Raw genomic sequence first — 25,773 nt, 5'->3', positions numbered from 1 at the left:
AGTAGACCATCTCCTCATGGGGGGGGCTACTCAGGGTTTTCTTTTCTAAAGCACTTGGTGAATGGCAGTTGCTCCTTTCAAGTGCCAAAATTGTGAAGTGAGCAGGGAGGCTAGCCAGCATCATTGTATACATTTTTTTTTTTAGGAAGTGTCTTTATAAACAACTAGGCTACCTAAGCCTGTTTAAAAACAAGCTGTAGGTAGTGATTTAATTGCGCCCGCGCGCACACGGCCGCCCTGCTCCCTGGCCTCACCGCCCATCCCAATGGCACAAACAAGCTTCGGACGGACAGACAGGCGAATTGACACAGGGTCGGTTATGTTTTATTGTATAGGATAATGGCCATGCTGAGAATCCCCCATGAATAGATGGACTGGTCCAAAACCTGTTGGGTCTGCCAGATTTTACTACCTACTATAAGTGACAGCAACATAGTAAAATGAGTGATAAATTAATTTTCACCTGCCAGTTCACTGCCCATACAATTCTATGGGGCTGTTCACATCTCTACATTATATTGGATGGGGTTATTCTCAGGGCTGTGTAGTCGGTACAGAAATAATCCGACTTCTCAGTTTATGAAACCTCCGACTCCAGGTAACCAAACTTTCTCCGACTCCAACTCCACAGCCCTTGCAGGGCTATGGAGTGGGTACAAACCACTGACTCCAGGTACCCAAAAATTGATTGTTTCGATTTCGCAGCACAGGTTATTCTAACTTCCTGCATGCAGGCTTTGTATCCACGTATGTGTCCATGCTCCATTGCAGTTGGTGCTTATAATGCGTCCACGGAAAGGATCTGTACAAAGATGTTGACCAGTCTCCCTACATAAAGTGTACCAGAGCTGGAATAAAATAAAAGCTTCCTCCAGCCCCATGCTCACGGATCGCTCCCACACTGCCGTCCTCAGTCTTCTCCCTCTTCTATACCGGGCCCTGTTACTTCCTCCAGTCGTGCCCAGTCTGCGCAAGAAAAGTGTGCCCTCTACGTATCTCTCCGGCACACAAGACGGATAAAACTGAGATCGGCGGCGTGGGAGTGATCTGTGCGGATGGGGCTGGAGGAAGCCACAGGTATGTATAAAACTTTTTATTTATTCCAGCTCTAGGTTCCTTTAATTGCTTATTTCATCTGCCGTTCAGTAAGTGCTTGTGAAAATAAAGAAAACCCTGAGAAGCCCCATGAGGAGATGGACTAGTCCAAAACGTCTCGATTTTTACAACCAATTGTAAGTGACCGCGACATAGGGGAAAAAAATGTTGTTCATTTTACTCTGGAACAAATATACATTTATACATATGAATACACGTGCATTTTAAATTGTACAATTTTTCGCTATAGTACTCTTCATTTTTTGTTTGAAGACTGCTGTGCACTGTGAACGTCTGCCAGCAAACCTAGTTTGGCTGCCTAGTGCAGCTAAATGAGTGGGCGGCAGGGAGCAGTTATAGTTACCTGTTCTGGACGTCGTCTTCTCCACCGGTGGCTCTGAACTTCCAGCAGGTCTTCTGGGTCCCAATCTCATCCGATCACATGATATGACATGTGATCAGGATCCAGGGGGCTGTGTCAGCATTACAGCGCCAAGCGGTGGTGGAACTGGGGAGATGGAAGTCTCTCTTCCTTCACCCCTCTTCCACCACCGGGTGGCATTATAACTCTTACATTGGCCTCAATTCACAGAGCTTTATCAAACACTTTATCAAACGTTTGATAATTTTCCTCATGGGTAAAATCTAATTTTGAATTCACTAAGGTGTTATATATTTATTGATCATTTCATCGATACAACATTCAATAAATCTATAACACCGTAGTGAATTCAAAATTAGATTTTACCCGAGAGGTAAATTATCAAACGTTTGATAAAGTGTTTGATAAAGCTCCGTGAATTGAGGCCATTGTCCCCTGGATCCTGATCACGTCATATCATGTGATCGAATCAAGAAGACATGTCGGGCATACATTCTCCCCACAGTGGGGGAGAGAAGAAGCCGATCCAGCCATCCACACAGGTAAATATAAAAGCTCTTTGCCACCCGCTCTGCATACCCTGCTAGTCTGCCCAGCTTCCCCAGCGGCACGACAAATTTGTCCCTGCAGCCAAATAAAGTTTTACTTTATTTGGCTGCTAAAGGGCTAAGGGGGTAGATGTGGGTATACTGGTAATTAGAGCAAAGTAACATAAAGGTATCTCATTGCACCTTTTGGTACACTCCAGCAACCAGAACTAGTTTATTGCTGAAGCGTCAATCTGTTTCTACTGTGGATGTTTTAAGGTTTATTATGATGATCTCTGCATTTGTGAGTGTGATAACGGTAGAATAGTAATGGGAATATAAGTGCTGTGTTCACTGTTTGAGCAGTAGCCTCCTGTTTGTGTGATACAAGACATGTTGTTGCTGGCTGTGTAATTGGGGTGTGCAGATTGCCCATCCTGGTGCGGTTTGTTTACCCACATGGCCTGTGCTTCCCTGATGGATAGAGGCTGAAGAGAATTGGTCTTGTAGATGGAGCTCTAGATAAGCAGTGGAAACTAGCTGTTATCACCATCATTTGCTGGCAGTTACAATTATGGAGGAAATGAGTGCTTGTCTGTCCCTCACTAACAGTGCAATTTACCATATTTTACCATTCATCTCATCTAATTACAAACTGTGTCTGTTTGAACTTCAAATGGTGTAAAAGCTTGCTTAAAAAGGGGCCACATTAATGGACATTAGGAAACTGTAGGCAAATTCAATTTTCAAATGACATTTGCTGAGCAGATCAAATACACACAAACCAGATTTAAATGTCAGATGATGGGAAATTAAATTAATGTACATATACTGTGCTCTCCCTTTGCATAACGCTCCAGATTTGGGAGCAGAAACAGAAAGTTGATGCTGCACATAAATCTCCCTGCAGATGACTTTTTGTGTGAGCCGCGAGTTTAGTGCCGCCCCATTCTGGGCCTTTGCCAGTAGTCTTCCGCATGCAGAAGCTGGCTCTTTCCTCTGCTTCTCCCATAAAACACTTGGGTACTGACAAGCGTTCCACATACAGCTCCGAACTTGGGGCATGTGTAAATGTGGGATCAAGCTATCCTTTTCTGGAATTCCTCCTCCCAGACGGTAAATGTTTGCCTTGAGGTATGTATTTTGACATCCTTTTGATTGGTGACAAAGCACAGTTTATGCTCCACAGTTTGTACTCGGTCATAAGATGCTAATGCTATTTATTCTTTAGATGTATGTGTTTAATTACTATATTTGCTTTCAGAACAGGAGCAAGAATCACCACGCCAAAGGTTGTTTGTTGTTTCTTTTGTGTAGATAATGTTCTAGTGAATAAAAATCTATTTAAAGCTTATTTAACGTTTAATAAATTATTCCTTTTTTAGATTTTGGACGTGTTTTCAGTGGATATGTTGTTTTTATGAAGCTACTGCTGTACATTACAGCAAACTTAGAAGAGGGGCACACTGGTTCCTTTGGTTCCCATCACTAAAAGCTGGTGATTCCCCCCCCCCCCCCCCCCCCTTAGTGATTATGAACTGCTTACAATCCCCTAATTTTGAGTGAATTAAAAGAATATCAGGAACAATACAAACCTACACACTTGAAATTTCTTCTTTCTAAGTGGGCCTGTGTGTAAGACTGTGTATAGCACTACTGGGGGGCTCCCCGGTGGTAATAGTTCCACTTATTCATTTCATTTTGTAAAGAACTTAGAGCGGATTATTCTGCGTACGTTATAATTGTCACTGTGCTGTTAGCAACAACTGCCTATGTTTAGCCAAGTATCAGATCTGCTCAGTAACTGTGCTGTAACTTTCATAAGAGTTAGCAGCTGCCTCCTCCAAATGCCATGTTCTCCAAAAACAACTTACTCCTCTTTAGTGTACTTTGGCAATCAGATTTTTCTGCTACACCTCACATAACAAAGTGATTGATTTTCAAAATAATAAAATAAGTGGATCGTATGCAATGTCTCCTGATAAGGTTATATAGATTGCATTTTTTTGGTAACCCTGGTTGAGGGACATTTTCTGCAGTCTGTTAGGTAAGCTCCCCATAATTATTTGAGTCAATGTATCGCTGCTTAATCAGCAAAGACAAAAACATTGAAAAGTGTTTAAAGTATCTATCTAGCTATCTATCTAGCTATCTTATCTATCTATCTAGCTATCTATCTAGCTATCTTATCTATCTATCTATCTATCTATCTATCTATCTATCTATCTATCTATCTATCTATCTATCTATCTATCTATCTATCTATCTATGTAAGTTCACTCCCCTGCAGTGTGTGAACAGTTCACCACAGGCCATTGGAAATTGATTAGATGCTGTGTTGATTAGACTGGGAGCTTCACAAGTCAGATCTTCCAGACAAACAGCCCATGTCATGATTTTGCAATGCATATTAACGTGTGTGTTGTGGCTGTGTAACCAACCGCTTTCCGTGCCCCTGGACTTTTTGGATTGCATTTTGGTGCAGATAAAAAATAACCAGACTTCTATTTAAGGAAGTAAGTGGTAAAGTCATGGAAAACGTCTAAAAATAGTAACGTCTTAAGCGGTTTTATCTATGTAGAGATGAAACTGAAAACGTCTTAAGTTTTCATGTCATTCTGTTATGGGAAATTCTAGTGTTTATACTGTCAGTTGGATATTTTATGCACTATTAAATAAAATAAACCATATACAGTATTTCTGGATAGGCAATGGGCCACTCTCGCGTGTTAGACCAAATTGCATACTTTAGTTTTATCCAATATTTGCTCCTAAATAGTGTTGCTGCTGCTTAGCTTCCCAATGATTATCAGAAATGGCAAGTTTCCTGCTGCACCTCTTCATTTTATGGGCCATACACAAGAATTACACATGTGTTCTATATTAGCACAAAGGCTTCTGTGTTTGTGGATCTTTAGGCTGAACACATCTATTTTATAGGTGGTGGTTCTTGTTAATTTTTGGTCATGAACGTGGAAGTAGTGTTGGGCGAACATCTAGATGTTCGGGTTCGGGCCGAACAGGCCGAACATGGCCGCGATGTTCGGGTGTTCGACCCGAACTCCGAACATAATGGAAGTCAATGGGGACCCGAACTTTTGTGCTTTGTAAAGCCTCCTTATATGCTACATACCCCAAATTTACAGGGTATGTGCACCTTGGGAGTGGGTACAAGAGGAAAAAAAAATTTAGCAAAAAGAGCTTATAGTTTTTGAGAAAATCGATTTTAAAGTTTCAAAGGGAAAACTGTCTTTTAAATGCGGGAAATGTCTGTTTTCTTTGCACAGGTAACATGCTTTTTGTCGGCATGCAGTCATAAATGTAATACATATAAGAGGTTCCAGGAAAAGGGACCGGTAATGCTAACCCAGCAGCAGCACACGTGATGGAACAGGAGGAGGGTGGCGCAGGAGGAGAAGGCCACGCTTTGAGACACAACAACCCAGGCCTTGCATGAGGACAAGAAGCGTGCGGATAGCATGCTTTGTACCACCATGCAGTCATAAATGTAATAAAGATAAGTGGTTCAATAAACAGGGACCACGCGGCAACGCTAACCCAGCAGCAGCACACGTGATGGAACAGGAGGAGGCGCAGGAGGAGAAGGCCACGCTTTGTGAGACACAACAACCCAGGCCTTGCATGAGGACAAAAAGCGTGCGGATAGCATGCTTTGTACCGCCATGTAGTCATAAATGTAATAAAGATAAGAGGTTCAATAAACAGGGACCACGCGGCAACGCTAACCCAGCAGCAGCAGCAGCAGCAGCACACGTGATGGAACAGGAGGAGGCGCAGGAGGAGAAGGCCACGCTTTGTGAGACACAACAACCCAGGCCTTGCATGAGGACAAAAAGCGTGCGGATAGCATGCTTTGTACCGCCATGTAGTCATAAATGTAATAAAGATAAGAGGTTCAATAAACAGTGACCACGCGGCAACGGTAACCCAGCAGCAGCAGCAGCACACGTGATGGAACAGGAGGAGGCGCAGGAGGAGAAGGCCACGCTTTGTGAGACACAACAACCCAGGCCTTGCATGAGGACAAAAAGCGTGCGGATAGCATGCTTTGTACCGCCATGTAGTCATAAATGTAATAAAGATAAGAGGTTCAATAAACAGGGACCACGCGGCAACGGTAACCCAGCAGCAGCAGCAGCAGCAGCAGCACACGTGATGGAACAGGAGGAGGCGCAGGAGGAGAAGGCCACGCTTTGTGAGACACAACAACCCAGGCCTTGCATGAGGACAAAAAGCGTGCGGATAGCATGCTTTGTACCGCCATGTAGTCATAAATGTAATAAAGATAAGAGGTTCAATAAACAGGGACCACGCGGCAACGGTAACCCAGCAGCAGCAGCAGCAGCACACGTGATGGAACAGGAGGAGGCGCAGGAGGAGAAGGCCACGCTTTGTGAGACACAACAACCCAGGCCTTGCATGAGGACAAAAAGCGTGCGGATAGCATGCTTTGTACCGCCATGTAGTCATAAATGTAATAAAGATAAGAGGTTCAATAAACAGGGACCACGCGGCAACGGTAACCCAGCAGCAGCAGCAGCACACGTGATGGAACAGGAGGAGGCGCAGGAGGAGAAGGCCACGCTTTGTGAGACACAACAACCCAGGCCTTGCATGAGGACAAAAAGCGTGCGGATATAGCAGCAATGCTTTTTGCCGCCATGCAGTCATAAATGTAATACAGATGAGAGGTTCAATAAACAGGGACCGGAAACGCTAAACCATCCCAGATGTTCATCGGTCATGTTACTTGGTTGGGGTCCAGGAGTGTTGCGTAGTCGTTTCCAATCCAGGATTGATTCATTTTAATTTGAGTCAGACGGTCTGCATTTTCTGTGGAGAGGCGGATACGCCGATCTGTGATGATGCCTCCGGCAGCACTGAAACAGCGTTCCGACATAACGCTGGCTGCCGGGCAAGCCAGCACCTCTATTGCGTACATTGCCAGTTCGTGCCAGGTGTCTAGCTTCATGCCCGGTTTCAGGTCCAGCGGTGCCAGCCACAAATCCGTCTGTTCCTTTATTCCCCTCCAAATTTCCTCCCCTGTGTGCTGCTTATCCCCAAGGCAGATCAGCTTCAGCAACGCTTGCTGACGCATGCCAACAGCTGTGCTGCACTGCTTCCACGATCCTACTGCTGCTGGTGCTGGGTTAGCATTTCCGGATGAGGTACAGCTTTGAGATGCGTTGGAGGAGAAGGAGTCAGAGAGGTAGGTGCTGCTGTTGTTATCCAGCTGTTTGCGGCGTGGGCAACACCCGCGCCGTAGCAGGTGAGGAATCGCTGCCAGGCTCCACAAGGTTCACCCAGTGCGCGGTAAGGGAGATGTATCGACCCTGGCCGAACGCACTCGTCCAGGTGTCAGTGGTGAGGTGAACCTTGCAGGCAACGGCATTCTTCAAGCTTCGGGTTATTTAGCTGACCACGTGCTCATGCAACTCAGGCACTGCAGAGCGCGCAAAGTGGTAGCGGCTGGGAACCACGTAACGTGGGATGGCCACTGACATCATGCCCTTGAAGCTGTTTGTCTCCACCACTCGATATGGCAGCATTTCGCAGGCCAGAAGCTTGGCTATGCTGGCTGGCTGTTACTGCCACGGCCCGGGGGTCATTTGCTGGCAATTTCCTCTTGTGCTCAAACATCTCAGAAACAGACAACTCAACCGTAGCGCTGCACACCGAAGGGCTGTTGGTTGTTGTGTTTGATGAACACTGGGAGACCTCAAGAGCACTAGTCCGGAAAGTGACAGTGTCAGCATCGTCTGATGTTTGTGAATGTTGTGAACCACGCAATGGCTGGGCTACTGCTGCTGCTGAGGCGGGTCTGGTGGTGAGTCTGGTGAACCCAAGGGAGGCAGTGTTGCTGGTGGTACCCTGTCCTGCCGCGTTTGCCCACAGAGTGGGATGTTTGGATAGAATGTGGCGGCTCATGCTGGTGGTGGAGAGGTTGTTAATACTTTTCCCCCTGCTCAGGCGGGTCTTGCACACCTTGCAAATCGCCATGGTAACATCCTCAGTGCAGTCTTCAAAGAAAGCCCAGACTTTAACTGGCTGAGGACTCGGACCTCGTGCGTGATGTGCTGGTGCTGCTTAACCCACTGCTGGACGCTTGAGAGGTCATCCAAGTAATTATCTGGTCCTGTTCTTTTGGATCTGTGAGGGTTGTTGTCCTGGACAACATGGGCAGTATTGAGTGGGTTTTCTTGGGTGCTCCCCTGTGGCCTGTACGTGAACCGTCAGGGGAAACACCTCTTCCCTTGCCCCTCCCTCTTTCACCGGATTTCTTCCTCATTTCACTTATCCTTAAAGTACACGCTGACTGGCAGCAGTACAGTGGCAGTACAGAAATGCTATACAGTGGTGGGTGAGCGGTGTACCACTATTGTCAGCAGTGACACAGAGCACAATGCTATACAGTGGCGGGTGAGCGGTGTACTACTGTTCCCAGCAGACACAGAGTGGAAGTAAACACAATGCTATATAGTGTGGCTGAGCCGTGTACACAGAGTGGCATTAAACACAATGCTATATAGTCTGCTATATAGTCACCCCGAACAGGGTGATGTTCTGCAGAACCCAAACAGTGGCAAACACTGTTCGCCCAACACTACTGGGAGGGAACGCAGATTTTAGTACCTAAACACACGATACAACATGTTTTCCGGGGTCGGACTCTGAGGCACATACAGATGGTCCCGATCATCATCCTCATCATACAACTCTTCTCCTGAGTCTGACCCACCCACCACCTCTGCCACCCCAACATCCCCAGACACAGACCCCTCATCGTCCTCAACATTAACTTGGGATGCTGGCCTGAGCCAGACCTCCTCCTCCACATCAGGCCCCATCATCTCCTCAATGGCAGCCCTCATTAATCGCTCTGGCGACGGACTGATGGACACAACGTTCTCCTCCGGGGAGGGCTGCTGCTGACCACTGGCTGCTGGGGTGGATGTTATAGCTTGCGTGGGGCGTTGGCTGTTGCTGTTGTTGGGAGTGCTGCTCACAGCGGAGGTCTCTGGGGAACTCATGTTGAGCTCATATAGTGGTTGACGGTGAGTGGAGTATTACTGATCCCAGCAATATACACACTGACTGGCAGAGTACGCAATGCTATATAGTGTGGCTGAGCGGTGTACACAGAGTGGCAGTAAACACAATGCTATATAGTCTGGCTGAGCGAGCGGTGTACTACTGTTCCCAGCAGAATCAGAGTGGCAGTAAACAATGGTATATAGTCTGGCTGAGCGGTGTACATAGAGTGTCAGTAAACAATGGTATATAGTCTGGCTGAGCGAGCGGTGTACTACTGTTCCCAGCAGAATCAGAGTGGCAGTAAACAATGGTATATAGTCTGGCTGAGCGGTGTACATAGAGTGTCAGTAAACAATGGTATATAGTCTGGCTGAGCGAGCGGTGTACTACTGTTCCCAGCAGAATCAGAGTGGCAGTAAACAATGGTATATAGTCTGGCTGAGCGGTGTACACAGAGTGTCAGTAAACAATGGTATATAGTCTGGCTGAGCGGTGTACACACAATGCTATATAGTCTGCTATATAGTGTCAGTAAACAATGGTATATAGTCTGGCTGAGCGGTGTACACAGAGTGTCAGTAAACAATGGTATATAGTCTGGCTGAGCGAGCGGTGTACTACTGTTCCCAGCAGAATCAGAGTGGCAGTAAACAATGGTATATAGTCTGGCTGAGCGGTGTACACAGAGTGTCAGTAAACAATGGTATATAGTCTGGCTGAGCGGTGTACACACAATGCTATATAGTCTGCTATATAGTGTCAGTAAACAATGGTATATAGTCTGGCTGAGCGAGCGGTGTACTACTGTTCCCAGCAGAATCAGAGTGGCAGTAAACAATGGTATATAGTCTGGCTGAGCGGTGTACACAGAGTGTCAGTAAACAATGGTATATAGTCTGGCTGAGCGGTGTACACAGAGTGTCAGTAAACAATGGTATATAGTCTGGCTGAGCGAGCGGTGTACTACTGTTCCCAGCAGAATCAGAGTGGCAGTAAACAATGGTATATAGTCTGGCTGAGCGGTGTACACAGAGTGTCAGTAAACAATGGTATATAGTGTGGCTGAGTGGTGTACACAGAGTGTCAGTAAACAATGGTATATAGTCTGGCTGAGCGGTGTACACAGAGTGGCAGTAAACACAATGCTATATACTCTGGCTGAGCGAGCGGTGTACTACTGTTCCCAGCAGACACAGAACAGTAAACAGAATGCTATATAGTGTGGCTGAGCGAGCGGTGTACCACTATTCCCAGCAGACACAGAACAGTGAACAGAATGCTATATAGTGTGGCTGAGCGAGCGGTGTACCACTATTCCCAGCAGACACAGAACAGTAAACAGAATGCTATATAGTGTGGCTGAGCGAGCGGTGTACCACTATTCCAAGCAGACACAGAACAGTGAACAGAATGCTATATAGTGTGGCTGAGCGAGCGGTGTACCACTATTCCCAGCAGACACAGAGTGGCAGTAAACAGAATGCTATATAGTGTGGCTGAGCGAGGTACACAGAGTGGCAGTAAACAGAATGCTATATAGTGTGGCTGAGCGAGCGGTGTACCACTATTCCCAGCAGACACAGAACAGTGAACAGAATGCTATATAGTGTGGCTGAGCGAGCGGTGTACCACTATTCCCAGCAGACACAGAACAGTGAACAGAATGCTATATAGTGTGGATGAGCGAGCGGTGTACCACTATTCCCAGCAGACACAGAACAGTAAACAGAATGCTATATAGTGTGGCTGAGCGAGCGGTGTACCACTATTCCCAGCAGACACAGAACAGTGAACAGAATGCTATATAGTGTGGCTGAGCGAGCGGTGTACCACTATTCCCAGCAGACACAGAACAGTGAACAGAATGCTATATAGTGTGGCTGAGCGAGCGGTGTACTACTGTTCCCAGCAGACACAGAACAGTACACAGAATGCTATATAGTGTGGCTGAACGAGCGGTGTACTACTGTTCCCAGCAGACACAGAACAGTACACAGAATGCTATATAGTGTGGCTGAACGAGCGGTGTACCACTATTCCAAGCAGACACAGAACAGTGAACAGAATGCTATATAGTGTGGCTGAGCGAGCGGTGTACCACTATTCCCAGCAGACACAGAGTGGCAGTAAACAGAATGCTATATAGTGTGGCTGAGCGAGGTACACAGAGTGGCAGTAAACAGAATGCTATATAGTGTGGCTGTGCAAGCGGTGTACTACTATTCCCAGCAGACACAGAGTGGCAGTAAACAGAATGCTATATAGTGTGGCTGAGCGAGGTACACAGAGTGGCAGTAAACAGAATGCTGAGCGAGCGGTGTACTACTATTCCCAGCAGCGACACACAATGACTGGGGGGGACCCTGGCTAGCGTGGCTGGAGCGCGAACTACCCTGCCTGCCTACCCAAAGCTAAACCCACAGACCAATGGCGGAGATATGACGTGGTTCGGGTATTTATTTACCCGAACCACGTGACAGTTCGGCCAATCAGAGCGCGTTCGGGTCCGAACCACGTGACCCGTTCGGCCAATCACAGCGCTAGCCGAACGTTCGGGGAACGTTCGGCCATGCGCTCTTAGTTCGGCCATATGGCCGAACGGTTTGGCCGAGCACCGTCAGGTGTTCGGCCGAACTCGAACATCACCCGAACAGGGTGATGTTCTGCAGAACCCGAACAGTGGCGAACACTGTTCGCCCAACACTACGTGGAAGTAACAAAGTGCTGGGATTTGTAAACGTGCTCAGTGGGTACAAATGAATGTAAACCTGAACCCAAACCAAAACGCTATTGCCTTTGCATGAAGGTAGATAGGCAGATATTGCTGTGTTTTTCAGTTTCGGGGTACTATATTCTTTCTTGTGGGTTCACAAGACGTAAAACGATCGTACTCAGGCATGGTTCTACAAACAGTGACCAGCAGCCACTTACGGGGGTGGGTAGACATTACAAGAAAGCAGCTTACATTATCTGCCCATATTTGTCTGCCAATTTAAGCTACATTTAAGGTTCATTAGGAACATACTACTTGTATGTAAAGCACCATATATCTAAGATAATATTTGATAGTTTTGGGTGGCAGCTTGGGATATAGCACTGTACAGACTTGTTGCTCAGCTTTCTCCCGTGCAGCATTCTTTGTTTTATGAAGATAGAGGAAGGAAGGACGAGCAAGCGACTATTCACTGCTAGAACTTCAAAGGTAGTTTCCTCAAGAACATAAATGGTAAGGTAAGGGCAATCAATGCTCCTAGATCTCTAGAGAGAATGCCAGCTATGTCAGTGCACAGCTGTACTCTTGGCCAGAATCATCATGAACAATCATTTTGTCTGAGGAAAGTCTAGAGTGTGTATTTATCTCAACAGTTAGTAATTTTCTCACTTTTATTGACTACATTAGCACAGGGATGAGATTAAACTTAGGGAAACCACTTAAGCAAACCTAAAGAGGGGAGGCTGCTATATTCGTTGCCTTGCTTGGATTTCCTGATGATCCTCTTCCTCTATTTTTTGCCATAGACCCTGAACAAGCATGCAGATCAGAGGTTTCTGACTGAAGTCTGAGTAGATTAACTGCATGGTTGGTTTAGATGTGTGATTCAGACACTACTGCAACCTAAGGCCACGTTTACAGTAGTGTGGTGTAACAGCCACTTTGTAACTCAGCTTACCACAATGCAGTGAACCACTTATGTGACATTCTCAGTGTGGCTGATGAATTGAGGCATAACTGGTTGCAGTGTGTTAACACACTGCAACTAAACACCTTAGTTAAAGGGGCCCATACACTTACATGATTTCCCGCTGATATACAGCAGATTCGATCACTGTGATCGACTCTGCTGTGAAATCGTTGCGCAAACGCTGACCAAACGATTGATTTCCGTCCGAAATCGATCGTTCTCATCAATCTGCGCGGAAGATTTATATAGATCGCCGGCGGGTCAGGAGTGCGTCGATGGCGGCGGTCGAATGTCCGACCGAAGCTAGCGGCAATACATTACCTGTTCCGCTGGCGCGTGTCCCCGCTGTCCCTTCTCCGCGCTGGGCTCTGGCTGACTTCACTTACTTCCTGTCGGGGGAAGTTTAAACAGTAGAGCGCTCTCTACTGGTTAAACTTCCCCTGACAGGAAGTAAAGTGAAGCTGGAGCCCAGAGCGGAGAAGAGACAGCAGAGGCCGGGGAATTCGCGCCGGCCGGATCAGGTAATGAATACAGAGATGGGGGGGGGGGGGTGCGGCAGCTTCCACAGATTGTGAATAGTTTTCATAGTGAAAAAAGGACAGAAGGAAAACATAGAGAGTGGCTCCCTCTATGTATTTAGAGAATTTAGCATGTTTAATTCCCCCTCATTTGTGCCTAGTCACAAGCTGTAATCTGATCTCTCCCCTGTGTCACATGACTGCCACGGCAGAAATAGCAGGTAAGCTCATTTGAAAGCACAGGATGTTAACAATATGTCTGCTTCCATGAATCGGGAAGTAGAAACAGTGCAGATTTATTTTAGGATTTGTATCAGTTGTAACAAAGAAGTGTTTTTTGTTTAAAGTTTATGATGCTGTTGTGTATCTTTTAGAGCAGAGAGAAAGTTCTGATTTCAGGTCCGCTTTAACTTTTTTTTATAAGTCTTCTTCTCTGCACTCAAAAGTTGTTCTCTGCCAGGCAAGAGTTTTAAGAGTAATTCTTAACCATTACAGCGAGGAAAAGAAAAAGCCTAATTAGTTGTATGCTTTAGCACTGTAGATATGCATGCTTATCATGTCAGTTGAGATACCTTTATAAGGCCCCATTCATTTATTTCCATTCAGGAGATTAAAGTGGAATTTAGAATGATGGCCAAGCCTCACTCACTACAACAGAACTGTACATCTACTAATCACTGTGGAGTGATTAGTAGATGTATGGATCTGTAGTCATTTTGGAAAAACGTACTCTTGAAAAATAATGAAGGCTAAGCTCCTGATTTGCTGGATATGTTAACTTTTTTGTTATGTTCTAGCTTATTGTGTGTTACAGCCCAGTAAATTATAGATTTGTGAGAGAGATTTGTGAGATATATTTTTTTCATCTTCTGTTTAAAGCGAATCTGAGATGAGAAAATAACTATAACAAGTAACTTGTCTATGGGCCTGATTCACAATGCGGTGCTAACAGTTAGCACGCTGGTGAAAAGCCCTTTATCATGCCTAAACTCAGTTTAGGCATGATAAGTTTAGGTGTGATAAGTTTCGGCACCAACTGGGTTATCAAAAGTTTTGCGCTAGCAAAGTCTGGTGCACTTCACATAGAGTTTAATGGCGCTGCTTTGCGTGCGGGACTTTGTGCGTAAACTTTGTAAACTTATCATGCCTAAACTTATCACACCTAAACTTATAAAGCCTAAACTGGCTTTTCACCAGCATGGTGCAATGGTTATCACGCCTAAAGTCTCTAACTGGGTTAGCACCGCTTTGTGAATCGAGCCCATTATATCTTACCTAAAGTTTAGATAGTTTACACAGAAAATCTAGCTGCAAACAGCTTCAACCGTTTATGATTATTTATTCCTGTGATACAAGGAGTGTGGCCATGTTCTGTTTGTCACATTACACACAGGCAAGCTGATCTGTATCTCCAGCTCTCAGCCTGGGAAAACTTCACTACCCTCTCCTCCTCCCTCTGCCTCTGAAATCTCTGGCTAGTAACCTCCTCCTCCGCCTGCCAAGTGCTCCCATAAGCCCTTGCTATTAAGGCTCAGAGTGCCAATGCACTTTGGAGAAGCTGTGGGCGAGGCTTGTGTAATTTATGGGGAATTAGAGTGTTAAAACAAAACAAAAAAAGTATTTGGCTTGAGGAATGCCCTATGAACTATATGAAAGAAACACAATTATGCAATGAGTAAGGGTCCGTTCTCACTTGAGCGGGAATCACGCGATTCCTGCTTAAGGCAAACCGCTAGCACATGTAACACTATGGCGGTGTTCTCACTGCAGCGGTGTGCCGGCGATTCGTGATTACTATGCATAGCACCGCTAATCGCGATCGCACCCAAACAGCTACAGTCCAGTGATTTTTTTTTTTCTGCATTAGTCGCAGAATAATCACTCTCGCAAAACATTCCCGGTAATCACTGACGGGTTGCGGATTTAGGTGTGAACGGAGCCTAAAAGTTTATCTTGGATTCACATTCAGTAACTTTTCAGAACCCTTCAATTGAAAAGGTTTTACCCAGAAGTAGGTGAAAAAGTACTGTCAAACCTATTCTGCGTATTTTCTTGCTTGCTCGTCACTTAAAAGGCATTTTATTAATACGATGTGAAATTATCATCTAGGAGAGAACTTTGGAGAAAAGGTGACTTGGATCGGGCCCAGGATGTGTTATACGGGTTAGGGGTTAAACTACATGTTTTGCCTAAGCCAAGTAAATGTACTAAGGGTATATATTTTCTTTCTTACACATGCAGATAATTACAGTAGTGGAATACAGTAGATTTCCATGATGTCTGCAGATGTCTTAAATAAAGAAAGTTGGTTGTGTGCCTTTCTGAGTTTCCTTCCAGCAGTTTTATTCTCATGACTTATTTTTAGAATGAAGTTGTTCAGATCTCACAAAATGGTTTAAATTAGAGTTCTTCACTTTTTCTAAAACAAATCACAGAGTACCGTGTGTAAAGCCCCATCTGCACGATACGATTCTTTATACGATTCGATTACGATTCTATTTATGGTCTGATTAAATCCAACATGTCCGATCGGGGTTCGATTCGATTCAATTCGATTTGCCATTGCTAAACAATGGCAAATCGAATCCCGATCGGACATGTTGGATTTAATCAGATCGTAAATAGAATCGTAATTGAATCGTATTGTGTAGATTGGGCTTAACAGGCAAAAATGATGAAGACCTCCAGTCTGTGCTGTTACTAGTACTAAGTGATTTCTGTAGTATGTCACTCAGGTAGCCAGTACAAAGTTTGATGGATCCAGGGAACTTGTGCCATCATCATGGGTAAAGCTACAAAAGAGAACATGCTAGCTTAGGGCCGGTTCACATTACAAGCGCAAATAGCGAATTGGCATACAACATTTAACGTTTTCCCGCAATTTGCACTTGTAATTCCCGTTCACTTAAGCGGGAATCACAACAAAGTCATTCCCAAAGCATGCATGCAGCGCATTTGCGACTTGTTCAAATTGCAAACGCTGCAGTGAAAAAGGTCCCATACGGATACATTAGCTGCAGCGCTTTGCTGATCACTGGCACAAGAGCCCAGTGTGAACCAGCCCTTGTATTGTTCTGTGTACCTGCTATCTGGCTGCAAGCTTTATCCAGCTCTTCTGATTTGTATTACCTGAAGCTTCTGCATGCGACAAAAATCAACAATAATGGGTAGTGATATATAATCAGGCGGCTTCAAGATGTTAGCAGAGTATGCCCTGGGGATGTGCCTGTGTGGCCTCTTCCAATCAAGGTAATAAACCATATAGCTGACAGTAAATACCAATACCAAAGCATTCCACCATATAGGGATTCATGTGGAATGAAACCTATCAACAGTCTATTGCCAAGTTCATTAGTTGAATTTTTCTATTTTTTTTGTTTTTGTAAATGTAAAAATATGTTTTAGTCACTAGACTGCATTGAAAATGAGGGTATACACTACAGGAAAGTGTTAGGCCTGTGGCTATTCTGTATGTCAGACGACCACCAGAGAGCTGCAGATTGTTCTCTCTTTACTTATTACACGTTCTAGTCCTAATAAGGTTGGTATTTTGTTAGCTTATTTGATGTTGCTTGTATGACAGTCAGTTACACACAGGCTTTAGTATTGTAGCTTGTGATCATATGTTAATCTTCTGACAACTTACAAAATGTATGGTTAAAAATTTGACAACATTGAAATGAAAATTATACACTAAAATTGTTATATTTTGTTTTATACAGTAGTAGTCAGGAAAATGTCACTTTATCGTATACAACTTTTCTTTTTAAAGTTTGTATTTTACCCTAGCCACTGAGTATTGTAGCTTGTATGGCAGTCAGTTACACACAGGCTTGAGTATTGTAGCTGGTATGGCAGTCAGTTACACACAGGCTTGAGTGTTGTAGCTTGTATGGCAGTCGGTCACACACAGGCTTGAGTGTTGTAGCTTGTATGGCAGTCATTTACACACAGCCTTGAGTATTGTAGCTGGTATGGCAGTCAGTTACACACAGGCTTGAGTATTGTAGCTTGTATGGCAGTCGGTCACACACAGGCTTGAGTGTTGTAGCTTGTATGGCAGTCATTTACACACAGCCTTGAGTATTGTAGCTGGTATGGCAGTCAGTTACACACAGGCTTGAGTATTGTAGCTTGTATGGCAGTCGGTTACACAGGCTTGAGTATTGTAGTTTGTATGGCAGTCGGTTACACACAGGCTTGAGTATTGTAGCTTGTATGGCAGTCGGTTACACACAGGCTTGAGTATTGTAGCTTGTATGGCAGTCGGTTACACACAGGCTTGAGTATTGTAGCTTGTAGGGCAGTCGGTTACACACAGGCTTGAGTATTGTAGCTGGTATGGCAGTCAGTTACACACAGGCTTGAGTGTTGTAGCTTGTATGGCAGTCGGTTACACTTATGCTTGAGTATTGTAGCTGGTATGGCAGTCAGTTACACACAGGCTTGAGTATTGTAGCTTGTATGGCAGTCGGTTACACACAGGCTTGAGTATTGTAGCTGGTATGGCAGTCAGTTACACACAGGCTTGAGTGTTGTAGCTTGTATGGCAGTCAGTTACACACAGGCTTAAGTGTTGTAGCTGGTATGGCAGTCAGTTACACACAGGCTTGAGTATTGTAGCTGGTATGGCAGTCAGTTACACACAGGCTTGAGTATTGTAGCTTATGGCAGTCAGTTACACACAGGCTTGAGTGTTGTAGCTTGTATGGCAGTCGGTTACACACAGGCTTGAGTTTTGTAGCTTGTATGACAGTCAGTTACACACAGGCTTGAGTATTGTACCTTGTTATGGCAGTCAGTTACACACAGGCTTGAGTGTTGTAGCTGGTATGGCAGTCGGTCACACACAGGCTTGAGTGTTGTAGCTTGTATGGCAGTCAGTTACACACAGGCTTGAGTATTGTAGCTTGTATGGCAGTTACACACAGGCTTGAGTATTGTAGCTGGTATGGCAGTCAGTTACACACAGGCTTGAGTATTGTAGCTGGTATGGCAGTCGGTTACACACAGGCTTGAGTGTTGTAGCTTGTATGGCTGTCGGTTACACACAGGCTTGAGTATTGTAGCTTGTATGGCAGTCGGTTACACACAGGCTTGAGTATTGTAGCTGGTATGGCAGTCAGTTACACACACAGGCTTGAGTATTGTAGTTTGTATGGCAGTCGGTTACACACAGGCTTGAGTATTGTAGCTTGTATGGCAGTCGGTTACACACAGGCTTGAGTATTGTAGCTTGTATGGCAGTCGGTTACACACAAGCTTGAGTATTGTAGCTTGTATGGCAGTCGGTTACACACAGGCTTGAGTATTGTAGCTTGTATGGCAGTCGGTTACACGCAGGCTTGAGTATTGTAGCTTGTATGGCAGTCGGTTACACGCAGGCTTGAGTATTGTAGCTTGTATGGCAGTCGGTTACACACAGGCTTGAGTATTGTAGCTTGTATGGCAGTCAGTTACACACAGGCTTGAGTATTGTAGCTTGTATGGCAGTCGGTTACACGCAGGCTTGAGTGTTGTAGCTTGTATGGCAGTCGGTTACACGCAGGCTTGAGTATTGTAGCTTGTATGGCAGTCGGTTACACACAGGCTTGAGTATTGTAGCTTGTATGGCAGTCGGTTACACACAGGCTTGAGTATTGTAGCTTGTATGGCAGTCGGTTACACACAGGCTTGAGTGTTGTAGCTTGTATGGCAGTCGGTTACACGCAGGCTTGAGTATTGTAGCTTGTTATGGCAGTCAGTCACACAGAGGCTTTGGAGAAAAGGTGACCTTACACATACACATGTTGGTTTTATTGGCAGATTCTTTCATTTTCACTGTCTGCTTGTATCAAGTGGCCCCTCACTGTAGCCAATGGATAAACTTCTGTTCAGTTTTGGACGGTTTATCCTTTGAAAATGTAACTGGGCTCTGTAGTAAATTTGTTTAGAGCAGACATGATTGGTAGTTGCATAGTTTTATAGTCGATTGAGCAGTTACAGCGGAGGCAGCAATTAAGTCACTGACCAGTCAGATTACTTCTGCATCCTGATTGAGATGTGAAGTGGAACCCTGCTGAAAATAGTGAATTGATTTGCTTATTTTTTTTTTTTTCCATATAACTTTATGAACTATTTAGTCAGTGTTTGTCCATTGTAAAATCTATCCTCATACCAATGTACATTGTGAAATTTAAAGGTGGAGACATCTTTAGTGCTGCTGGGTGCAGCTTTGCAGATTACTCTCAAGCTAGTAGTAATAATACCTGAATGCTGGGAAGGGGGGAGCATATAGATGTCATTTTCTCAGATTCAGGGCTCTTGTGCACTAAAAGTGATTCCAATTTGCAATTTTGATGCAATTTTACATGCGATTCCGATTTGGGCTTTTTAATCTGTACTGCACGCTGCATTTTTCTTCTTCTTTTGATAGCATCCAGGGAAAATCGGAAGCTTTATGGGAGCTCAGTCTGGGCAGGAGGAGGAAGAGGTTACTAGCCAGAGATTTCAAAGGCAGGGGAGGAGCAGAGGGGACTGAATTTGTTACAGGCTGAGGGTTGGAGATACTATCAACTTGCCTGTGTGTAATGTGACAAACAAAACATGGCTGCCCTCATTGTATCACAGGAATAAATGATCATAAACTGTTGAATCTGTTTGCAGCTAGATTTTCTGTGTAAACTATTTAAACTTTAGATAAGATATATAGACAAGTTACTTGTTATAGTTAATTTTTCATCTCGGATCCTATTTAAGCTTTGCTTCTTGCCTGAAACCTGATTAAAATTTCAAGACTGGAAGCTTTTTTTTTTTCTCTTCTATTTAAAAAGACTACTCCTGGTACAGGCTGTTTGATCATTAATTGTTTTTACAGTGGCACAGACTGTATTGATAAATCCGTAATAATAATTTTTACATCTGTGCTCAAAGATTGGCTGTAGGGTATGGGTTACTGCAACGGTTAGCCAGGAAGTTCAGTCTCTTCGGATATCTCCTCTGATTGGGTGTACTTTGAAATTCTTAAAGATACCTTAAATTGGGCCTGAACTCTTATACAGGACAGAAGGAAAGACGAGAGAAATGCAACCTGTATGTATCTAGAGAGTTTAGCCTGTCTAATCCCTCCTCATCTGTGTCTGATGACAAATTGTAATCTGATCTCTCCCTGTGTCACATGATTGCCTATGGCAGAGATGGCAGATAAGCACATTTGAAAGTACAAGATGTTAACAATATGTCTGCTTCCATGAATTAGGAAGTAGAAACAGTGAAGATTTATTTTATGATTTGTATCAGCTGTAACAAAGAAATGCTTTTTGTTTAAAGGTTATTATGCTGTTGTGAAGCTTTTAGAGCAGAGAGGACGTTCTGAGTTCAGGTCCGCTTTAAATAGTTTGATATCTTGATGACCTCTGCTTTGCTCTCCTAGCAGCAGAGTTATTGAGAGGGATTGATGCAGCCTTTTGTGTCAGCTACCTGTTGGATATGGAACTCTACTTCCTGTAATCGCTGCTCTCCCTCTGCTCTCCTAGAGGTGTTTCAGTGAGTTAGGCCCCGTTTACACTTAATCAGTTGCTCTGTTATAACTGAAAGGACAACTGATTTTCAAAGTAATGCCCATGTTTTCCTATGGCACAGTTCACATTTAACGTGTTTTAACTGAAATCTTTTTCACAATGCACTGCTATGGAGAAATCAAAACAGTGTACCAACTGATTAAAGGATACCCGAAGTGACATGTGACATGACGATAGACAAGTGTATGTACAGTGCGTAGCACACAAATAACAATGCTATGCAGTGTTCTCCCCAGGATTTTTTTCCAGCCGGGTGGCATGAAAAAGTAGCCGGGTGGGGTGCGAGGTGGGAATGCTGGACCAGTGCAACTCTACCTACAGCATAAGGCCTCGTTCACATCATTTAGCGCAGATGGCTGTGCGATTGGAACGCAACGCGTCCGATCGCACGCCATCTGCGCTCCTATGCGCTGCAGATCCCATTCATTACAATGAATGGGATCTGCGCTGCGATTCCTAAAAATGCGTGCAGCACGCGATAGCGCAATCACGCTGCCATGCAGCGCATATGATGGGAACGGTAGAAGGGCTGTCTATGCCCTTCTACCGTTCTTGCGTGTCGCACACTATACGCGCTGCCAAAATGCGGACGGCAGCGCGTATAGTCTGAACGAGGCCTAAGAAGAGGATGAGGAGGCGAGCTGATGACAGCCGGTTGCTCACCAAAACTAGTTAGATGATGCACCCGTCTAAAAGAGCCTGGCGAGAACCCTGAATATGGGTGTTATAGTTGCTATTCATACTGGGGTGATTATTACATTAAATATGGGGGGGGGGATAATTTCACGTTTCTGACAGGGGTGTTGCATTTCATAGAGGGGGTGATTTTTGTTTATCATATGGTTGTGATTTGCTGCTCGGGTCAAGCGGTATTGCAGATAGTAAACAGGAGTCAGTATCATAGTAAATTATCTGCAATACCCCTCTACCCCAGCAGCAAATAACATCCATATGAAATAACATGCATGTGAACGCTGCAAGAATCACCCCCACACACTGTCTTTTCAAGGCACTTGCACATACCCTCAACACTTGATCTATGTTCCATTTTTACTATTTTTGCAGCAGCAGCAGCTTTTAACATACTTTGTCCAGCTAGTACAGCCAGGGCCGGATTTGTAATTTTTACTGCCCTAGGAAACTTTTCACAACTGATCTCTGGCAGATTAAATCACTGTGATTGGATCGGCCAGTTGCTAAAAATCAAGTAATGTATCACATCTTATGGGCAACCAAGCAGGCAGATGAGACAGACAGCATTCAGCAGCAGCCTCCATCCCCAGCAAGTCAGCTAATCCACATTGCAGCCATTGTTTGTTTTCACAGGTCCCCTATCTTGAAAGCTCGGTGTACTAAGCAGACTATGCATGATATCAGATAAGAAGTGAAGATTAGAAGATTTCTCACTCACACCAGAGGAAGGATGATTATCCACTCATGTGCAGTGCTTTGAACTTTTCCCGGCATCAGTGTGGCATGCTTCAGAGGATCTCGTGTTGCAGAGAAGCAGCCAGGAAACAGAGGGGGCGGGGCGTCAGAACTCCTTGCCGTGTACAGTATCTAGAGCTGAAGATTCATGCTGCCAGGGCACAGGAGAGACTCTGTGTGGAATGGATACGATCGCTAGGTGGAGGAGGGAGAGAGAGAGTGCAGCTTCAGGTTCTCTCCCAGCCGCCCTCAAGTAACTATGACAGGACTAGTTTCCCTGCACTCTGTAGTTGTAACTGGCGGCTGCCTCTGCTAGCTGAGCTGCCTGCAAGCTACCAGACACAGGCAACCAGCAAAGCGGGGCATAGAAGAGGCATTCAGTTATGGCGGTGATAGACAGTTACCCAGCCCTGCCCCTTACAACCCGCCCAGCCAATCACTATACAAGCAGGAGGTCACACAGGCAGATGAGCGCTCCTGCACTACAATGAATGTATAGCGAGAGCTGAGCACTGATTATAGCAGGCAATGGACCGCTCTGCCAGCGTGACATCAGCTGTAACAAGGTAGGCGGGCGGGATCTCAAACCAGCCGGGCGGCCCGCCCACTTAAAGAGCCCTGGGGAGAACACTGCTATGTTCTTTTTTTCTTTCTCTGTCTGAAAGAGTTAAATATCAGGTATGTAAGTGGCTGACTCAGTCCTGACTCAGACAGGAAGTGACTACAGTGTGACCCTCACTAATAAGAAATTCCCTTTTCTACCCCTTTCTTGCTCTCAGAAGCCATTTTCTGCTAGGAAAGTGGTTTTTTTTATAATTTGAATTTCTTATCAGTGAGGGTAGAGTCAGGACTGAGGACTGAGTCAGCCACTTACATACGTGATATTTAACTCTTTCAGGCAGAGAAAGAAAAAAAGGAACACAGCATAGTTATTTGTGTGCTAGGCACTGTACATACACATGTCTATCTCATCATGTCGCATGTCACTTCGGGTATCCTTTAAGTGTAAACGGGGCCTCGGGAGTGACTCAGCAGTGGTGTTTGACAGATAATGTAAGAGGGGTGTCAGAGCGAGAACACAGGATGGCTGGTATCAGTTTGTAATTCAGGTGCTCGTGTGACTATAGAGGGAGTGGAAATACAGTAACCAACTCCTGTTGTCATACATTGCCAAATAAGAAGAACATTGGCTGGATAGTGTAATGGTTAAGTGGCTCACAGGAGACCTGGGTTCAAATCTTGGCTCTAGTAAGCCAACACCATATTCGGTAAAGAGTCCCTACAGCAGCCTTTCTCAACCTTTTTACCCTGGAGGAACCCTGCAGATAACTTTTTTCGATCGCAAGGAACCCCTGCAATTATTTAGCAGGAGGCATGGTCTTTAAAAGTAGGTGTGGCTGTTTATTTCACTACTCCCTATTACACTGCCACTTATTATACTGTCTCCAGAGCCCCCAATTTAGTGCTTCTTGTTACAGTACCACCTACTATAGTGTGCTCTATTATACTTCCCCCGCGATGGGGGAAAATGCCAAGGAACCCCTGCAGAGTGCTCAAGAAACCCTGGGGTTCCTGGGAACCCTGGTTGAGAAAGCCTGCCCTACAGTGTGGCCTACTGAGTGTGCCCTTAGTGGCTGCAACTCCCAAGCGCTTTTGAGTCCAACGGGAGAAAATATTAGGGTTATTATTAACAGTATCAGCATCTAATGTTACGCATATATGAGTACAACTGGTTTTTCTTACTTATGTTTTAGGTTTTTCCTAAAGGTTCTCTTTAGGCAAACAAAGATGAGACAAGCATACGCTACCACTGAGTATTTATCCATGCCATTTCACCTATATCCTGTGCCAGTCAGCTTTTGCTTCATTTTTTTTGTTTGCTTTCTTACGGCCATGGACTGGACCATCTCAAGTTCCCTGTTTGTCTCCCCTCCTTGTGTCACTCCTTCCCCCTCTGCTTTTCATGCGAATGCTACTTCCTCATTAGCTGGCCATGCATCTCTGTATTGTCAGAAGGGACAGCTCTCCTAGAGGTGAGGAGCAGAACTTCACATTCGAATGTAATGCAGAGGAGTACCCCACTGACTGGTGCAAACACAGTGCTAAACATTGAAAGGCCCACCTGTAAGTATGGTGTGGTCTGTTTGGAGAGTTGAGAAGTGAAGCTCGGGGACCTTTTAATATGTAGTAGTAGTAGTAGTATTATTACTGAGATTATTGGAATGTAACAAGACAGATGCAGAGGAGGCTGTTTTTTTGACACAGCAGTTGGGGAAGGAGTGACGCACGATTCCTGTACATGCACTAAGCAGCGTGATGTTCTGCAGGGTGGGTACATTTTAAAAGCAGTGTCATGATATTTGCCTTTGTATTCCTTCCTGGTGGCAGCATTATGGACTTTGTATGGACTACTGTTGTCCACCAGCGGGTGTCTCTCCTTGTACTGGAAGCTCTGCAGTTCCTTGGATCACCTGAAAATTGAGCTTTGAAAACTAGATTGCTTGTGATTCTGGTCATGGGTTCCTGTTTCCAGTACCCTGTACCTTGCTCTTGTATCTGATTACTTGGTAACTGACCTCCTGCATGACTATCCTTATTGCCTACTGTCTGTACCACTTCATATTCTGATCTCATTGATCATGCTTATTTCTGGTGTGATGTAGACACTACTGCTGCCGAATAGATCCGCAGGGCTGCCGGGCAACTGGTATTGTTTAAAATGAAATAAATGTCAGTCTCTATATACCGTATATTCCGGTGTATAAGACGATCCCAACTTTTCCAGTTAAAATATACATTTTGGGATATACTCGCCCTATAAGACTACCCCTCTTGACTCTTGGACATTTGTATACTGTACTGTATGTACTGGTGCTATACTGTTTAAACAGGTACAGATACTGGTGCTGTACTGTATATGTTACCCAGTATACAACTAACCAATCATGGCAAGCGATGTACCTTACCGGCAATTGGCTGGGTGTTGTATACAAAGTCTTCCCAGTGAGGTGCCCCCTCACCTCGTCATCGGGACTGCGTTAAGTCACTTTTTTTCCAGGAATCCTGGTGAATGTATTTTCTTCTACCATACTTGTACAGCACCAGCCTTGCTGCTTTCATATGGTCGCTGCATATGGTGGGGATGTGGCCGTGGTCGTTTTTAGCTGCCCCCACCGTATGCAGCAACCGCAGATTTTCCAGTCCGGCTCAGAAGTTTCAGCACCCGGCATATAAGACGACCCCCGACTTTAGAGAAGATTTTCCTGGGTTAAAAAGTAGTCTTATAAGCCAGAATATACTGCACCTCTCACTTCAGTTTCCCTTTAAGTTCTGTAATATTTTTTTTTTATAAAACTGAAGACCTGACTCCTGCATTTTCTTGATGTTTGTAGTAGAAGAGTGAAGTTTACCTCTTGCTGTAACGAGCTTTTCTGCCAGTCTGCTTTTTGGTAAATATGACCAAGCACTGTGGCAATCTCTAAAAAACATTTATGGCTTCTGAGCGCTTGAACATAGTAAAAGCAG

At 44.8% G+C, this 25,773-nt stretch overlaps 1 protein-coding gene across 5 annotated transcripts in view; it reads left to right on the top strand.

The window, feature by feature from the left end:
- The window catches only part of DGKH (diacylglycerol kinase eta), a 328,383-nt gene that overhangs the window by 113,357 nt on the left and 189,253 nt on the right, over positions 1–25,773 (top strand). The window contains exon 1 of one of the 5 annotated variants that reach the window (XM_068267799.1): positions 3,055–3,138. The exons of the other annotated variants lie outside the window; for them this stretch is intronic. Within the exon in view, the coding sequence (XP_068123900.1) occupies positions 3,076–3,138 (63 nt within the window). The 5' untranslated portion in view covers positions 3,055–3,075. Of the gene's footprint in view, positions 1–3,054; positions 3,139–25,773 lie in introns of those variants that run through there. 5 annotated transcript variants of the gene reach the window in all.

This window comes from Hyperolius riggenbachi, chromosome 2 (assembly GCF_040937935.1).
Source record: "Hyperolius riggenbachi isolate aHypRig1 chromosome 2, aHypRig1.pri, whole genome shotgun sequence".
NCBI classification, from domain to species: domain Eukaryota; kingdom Metazoa; phylum Chordata; class Amphibia; order Anura; family Hyperoliidae; genus Hyperolius; species Hyperolius riggenbachi.
This window is presented reverse-complemented; position numbering and strand designations above follow the sequence as displayed.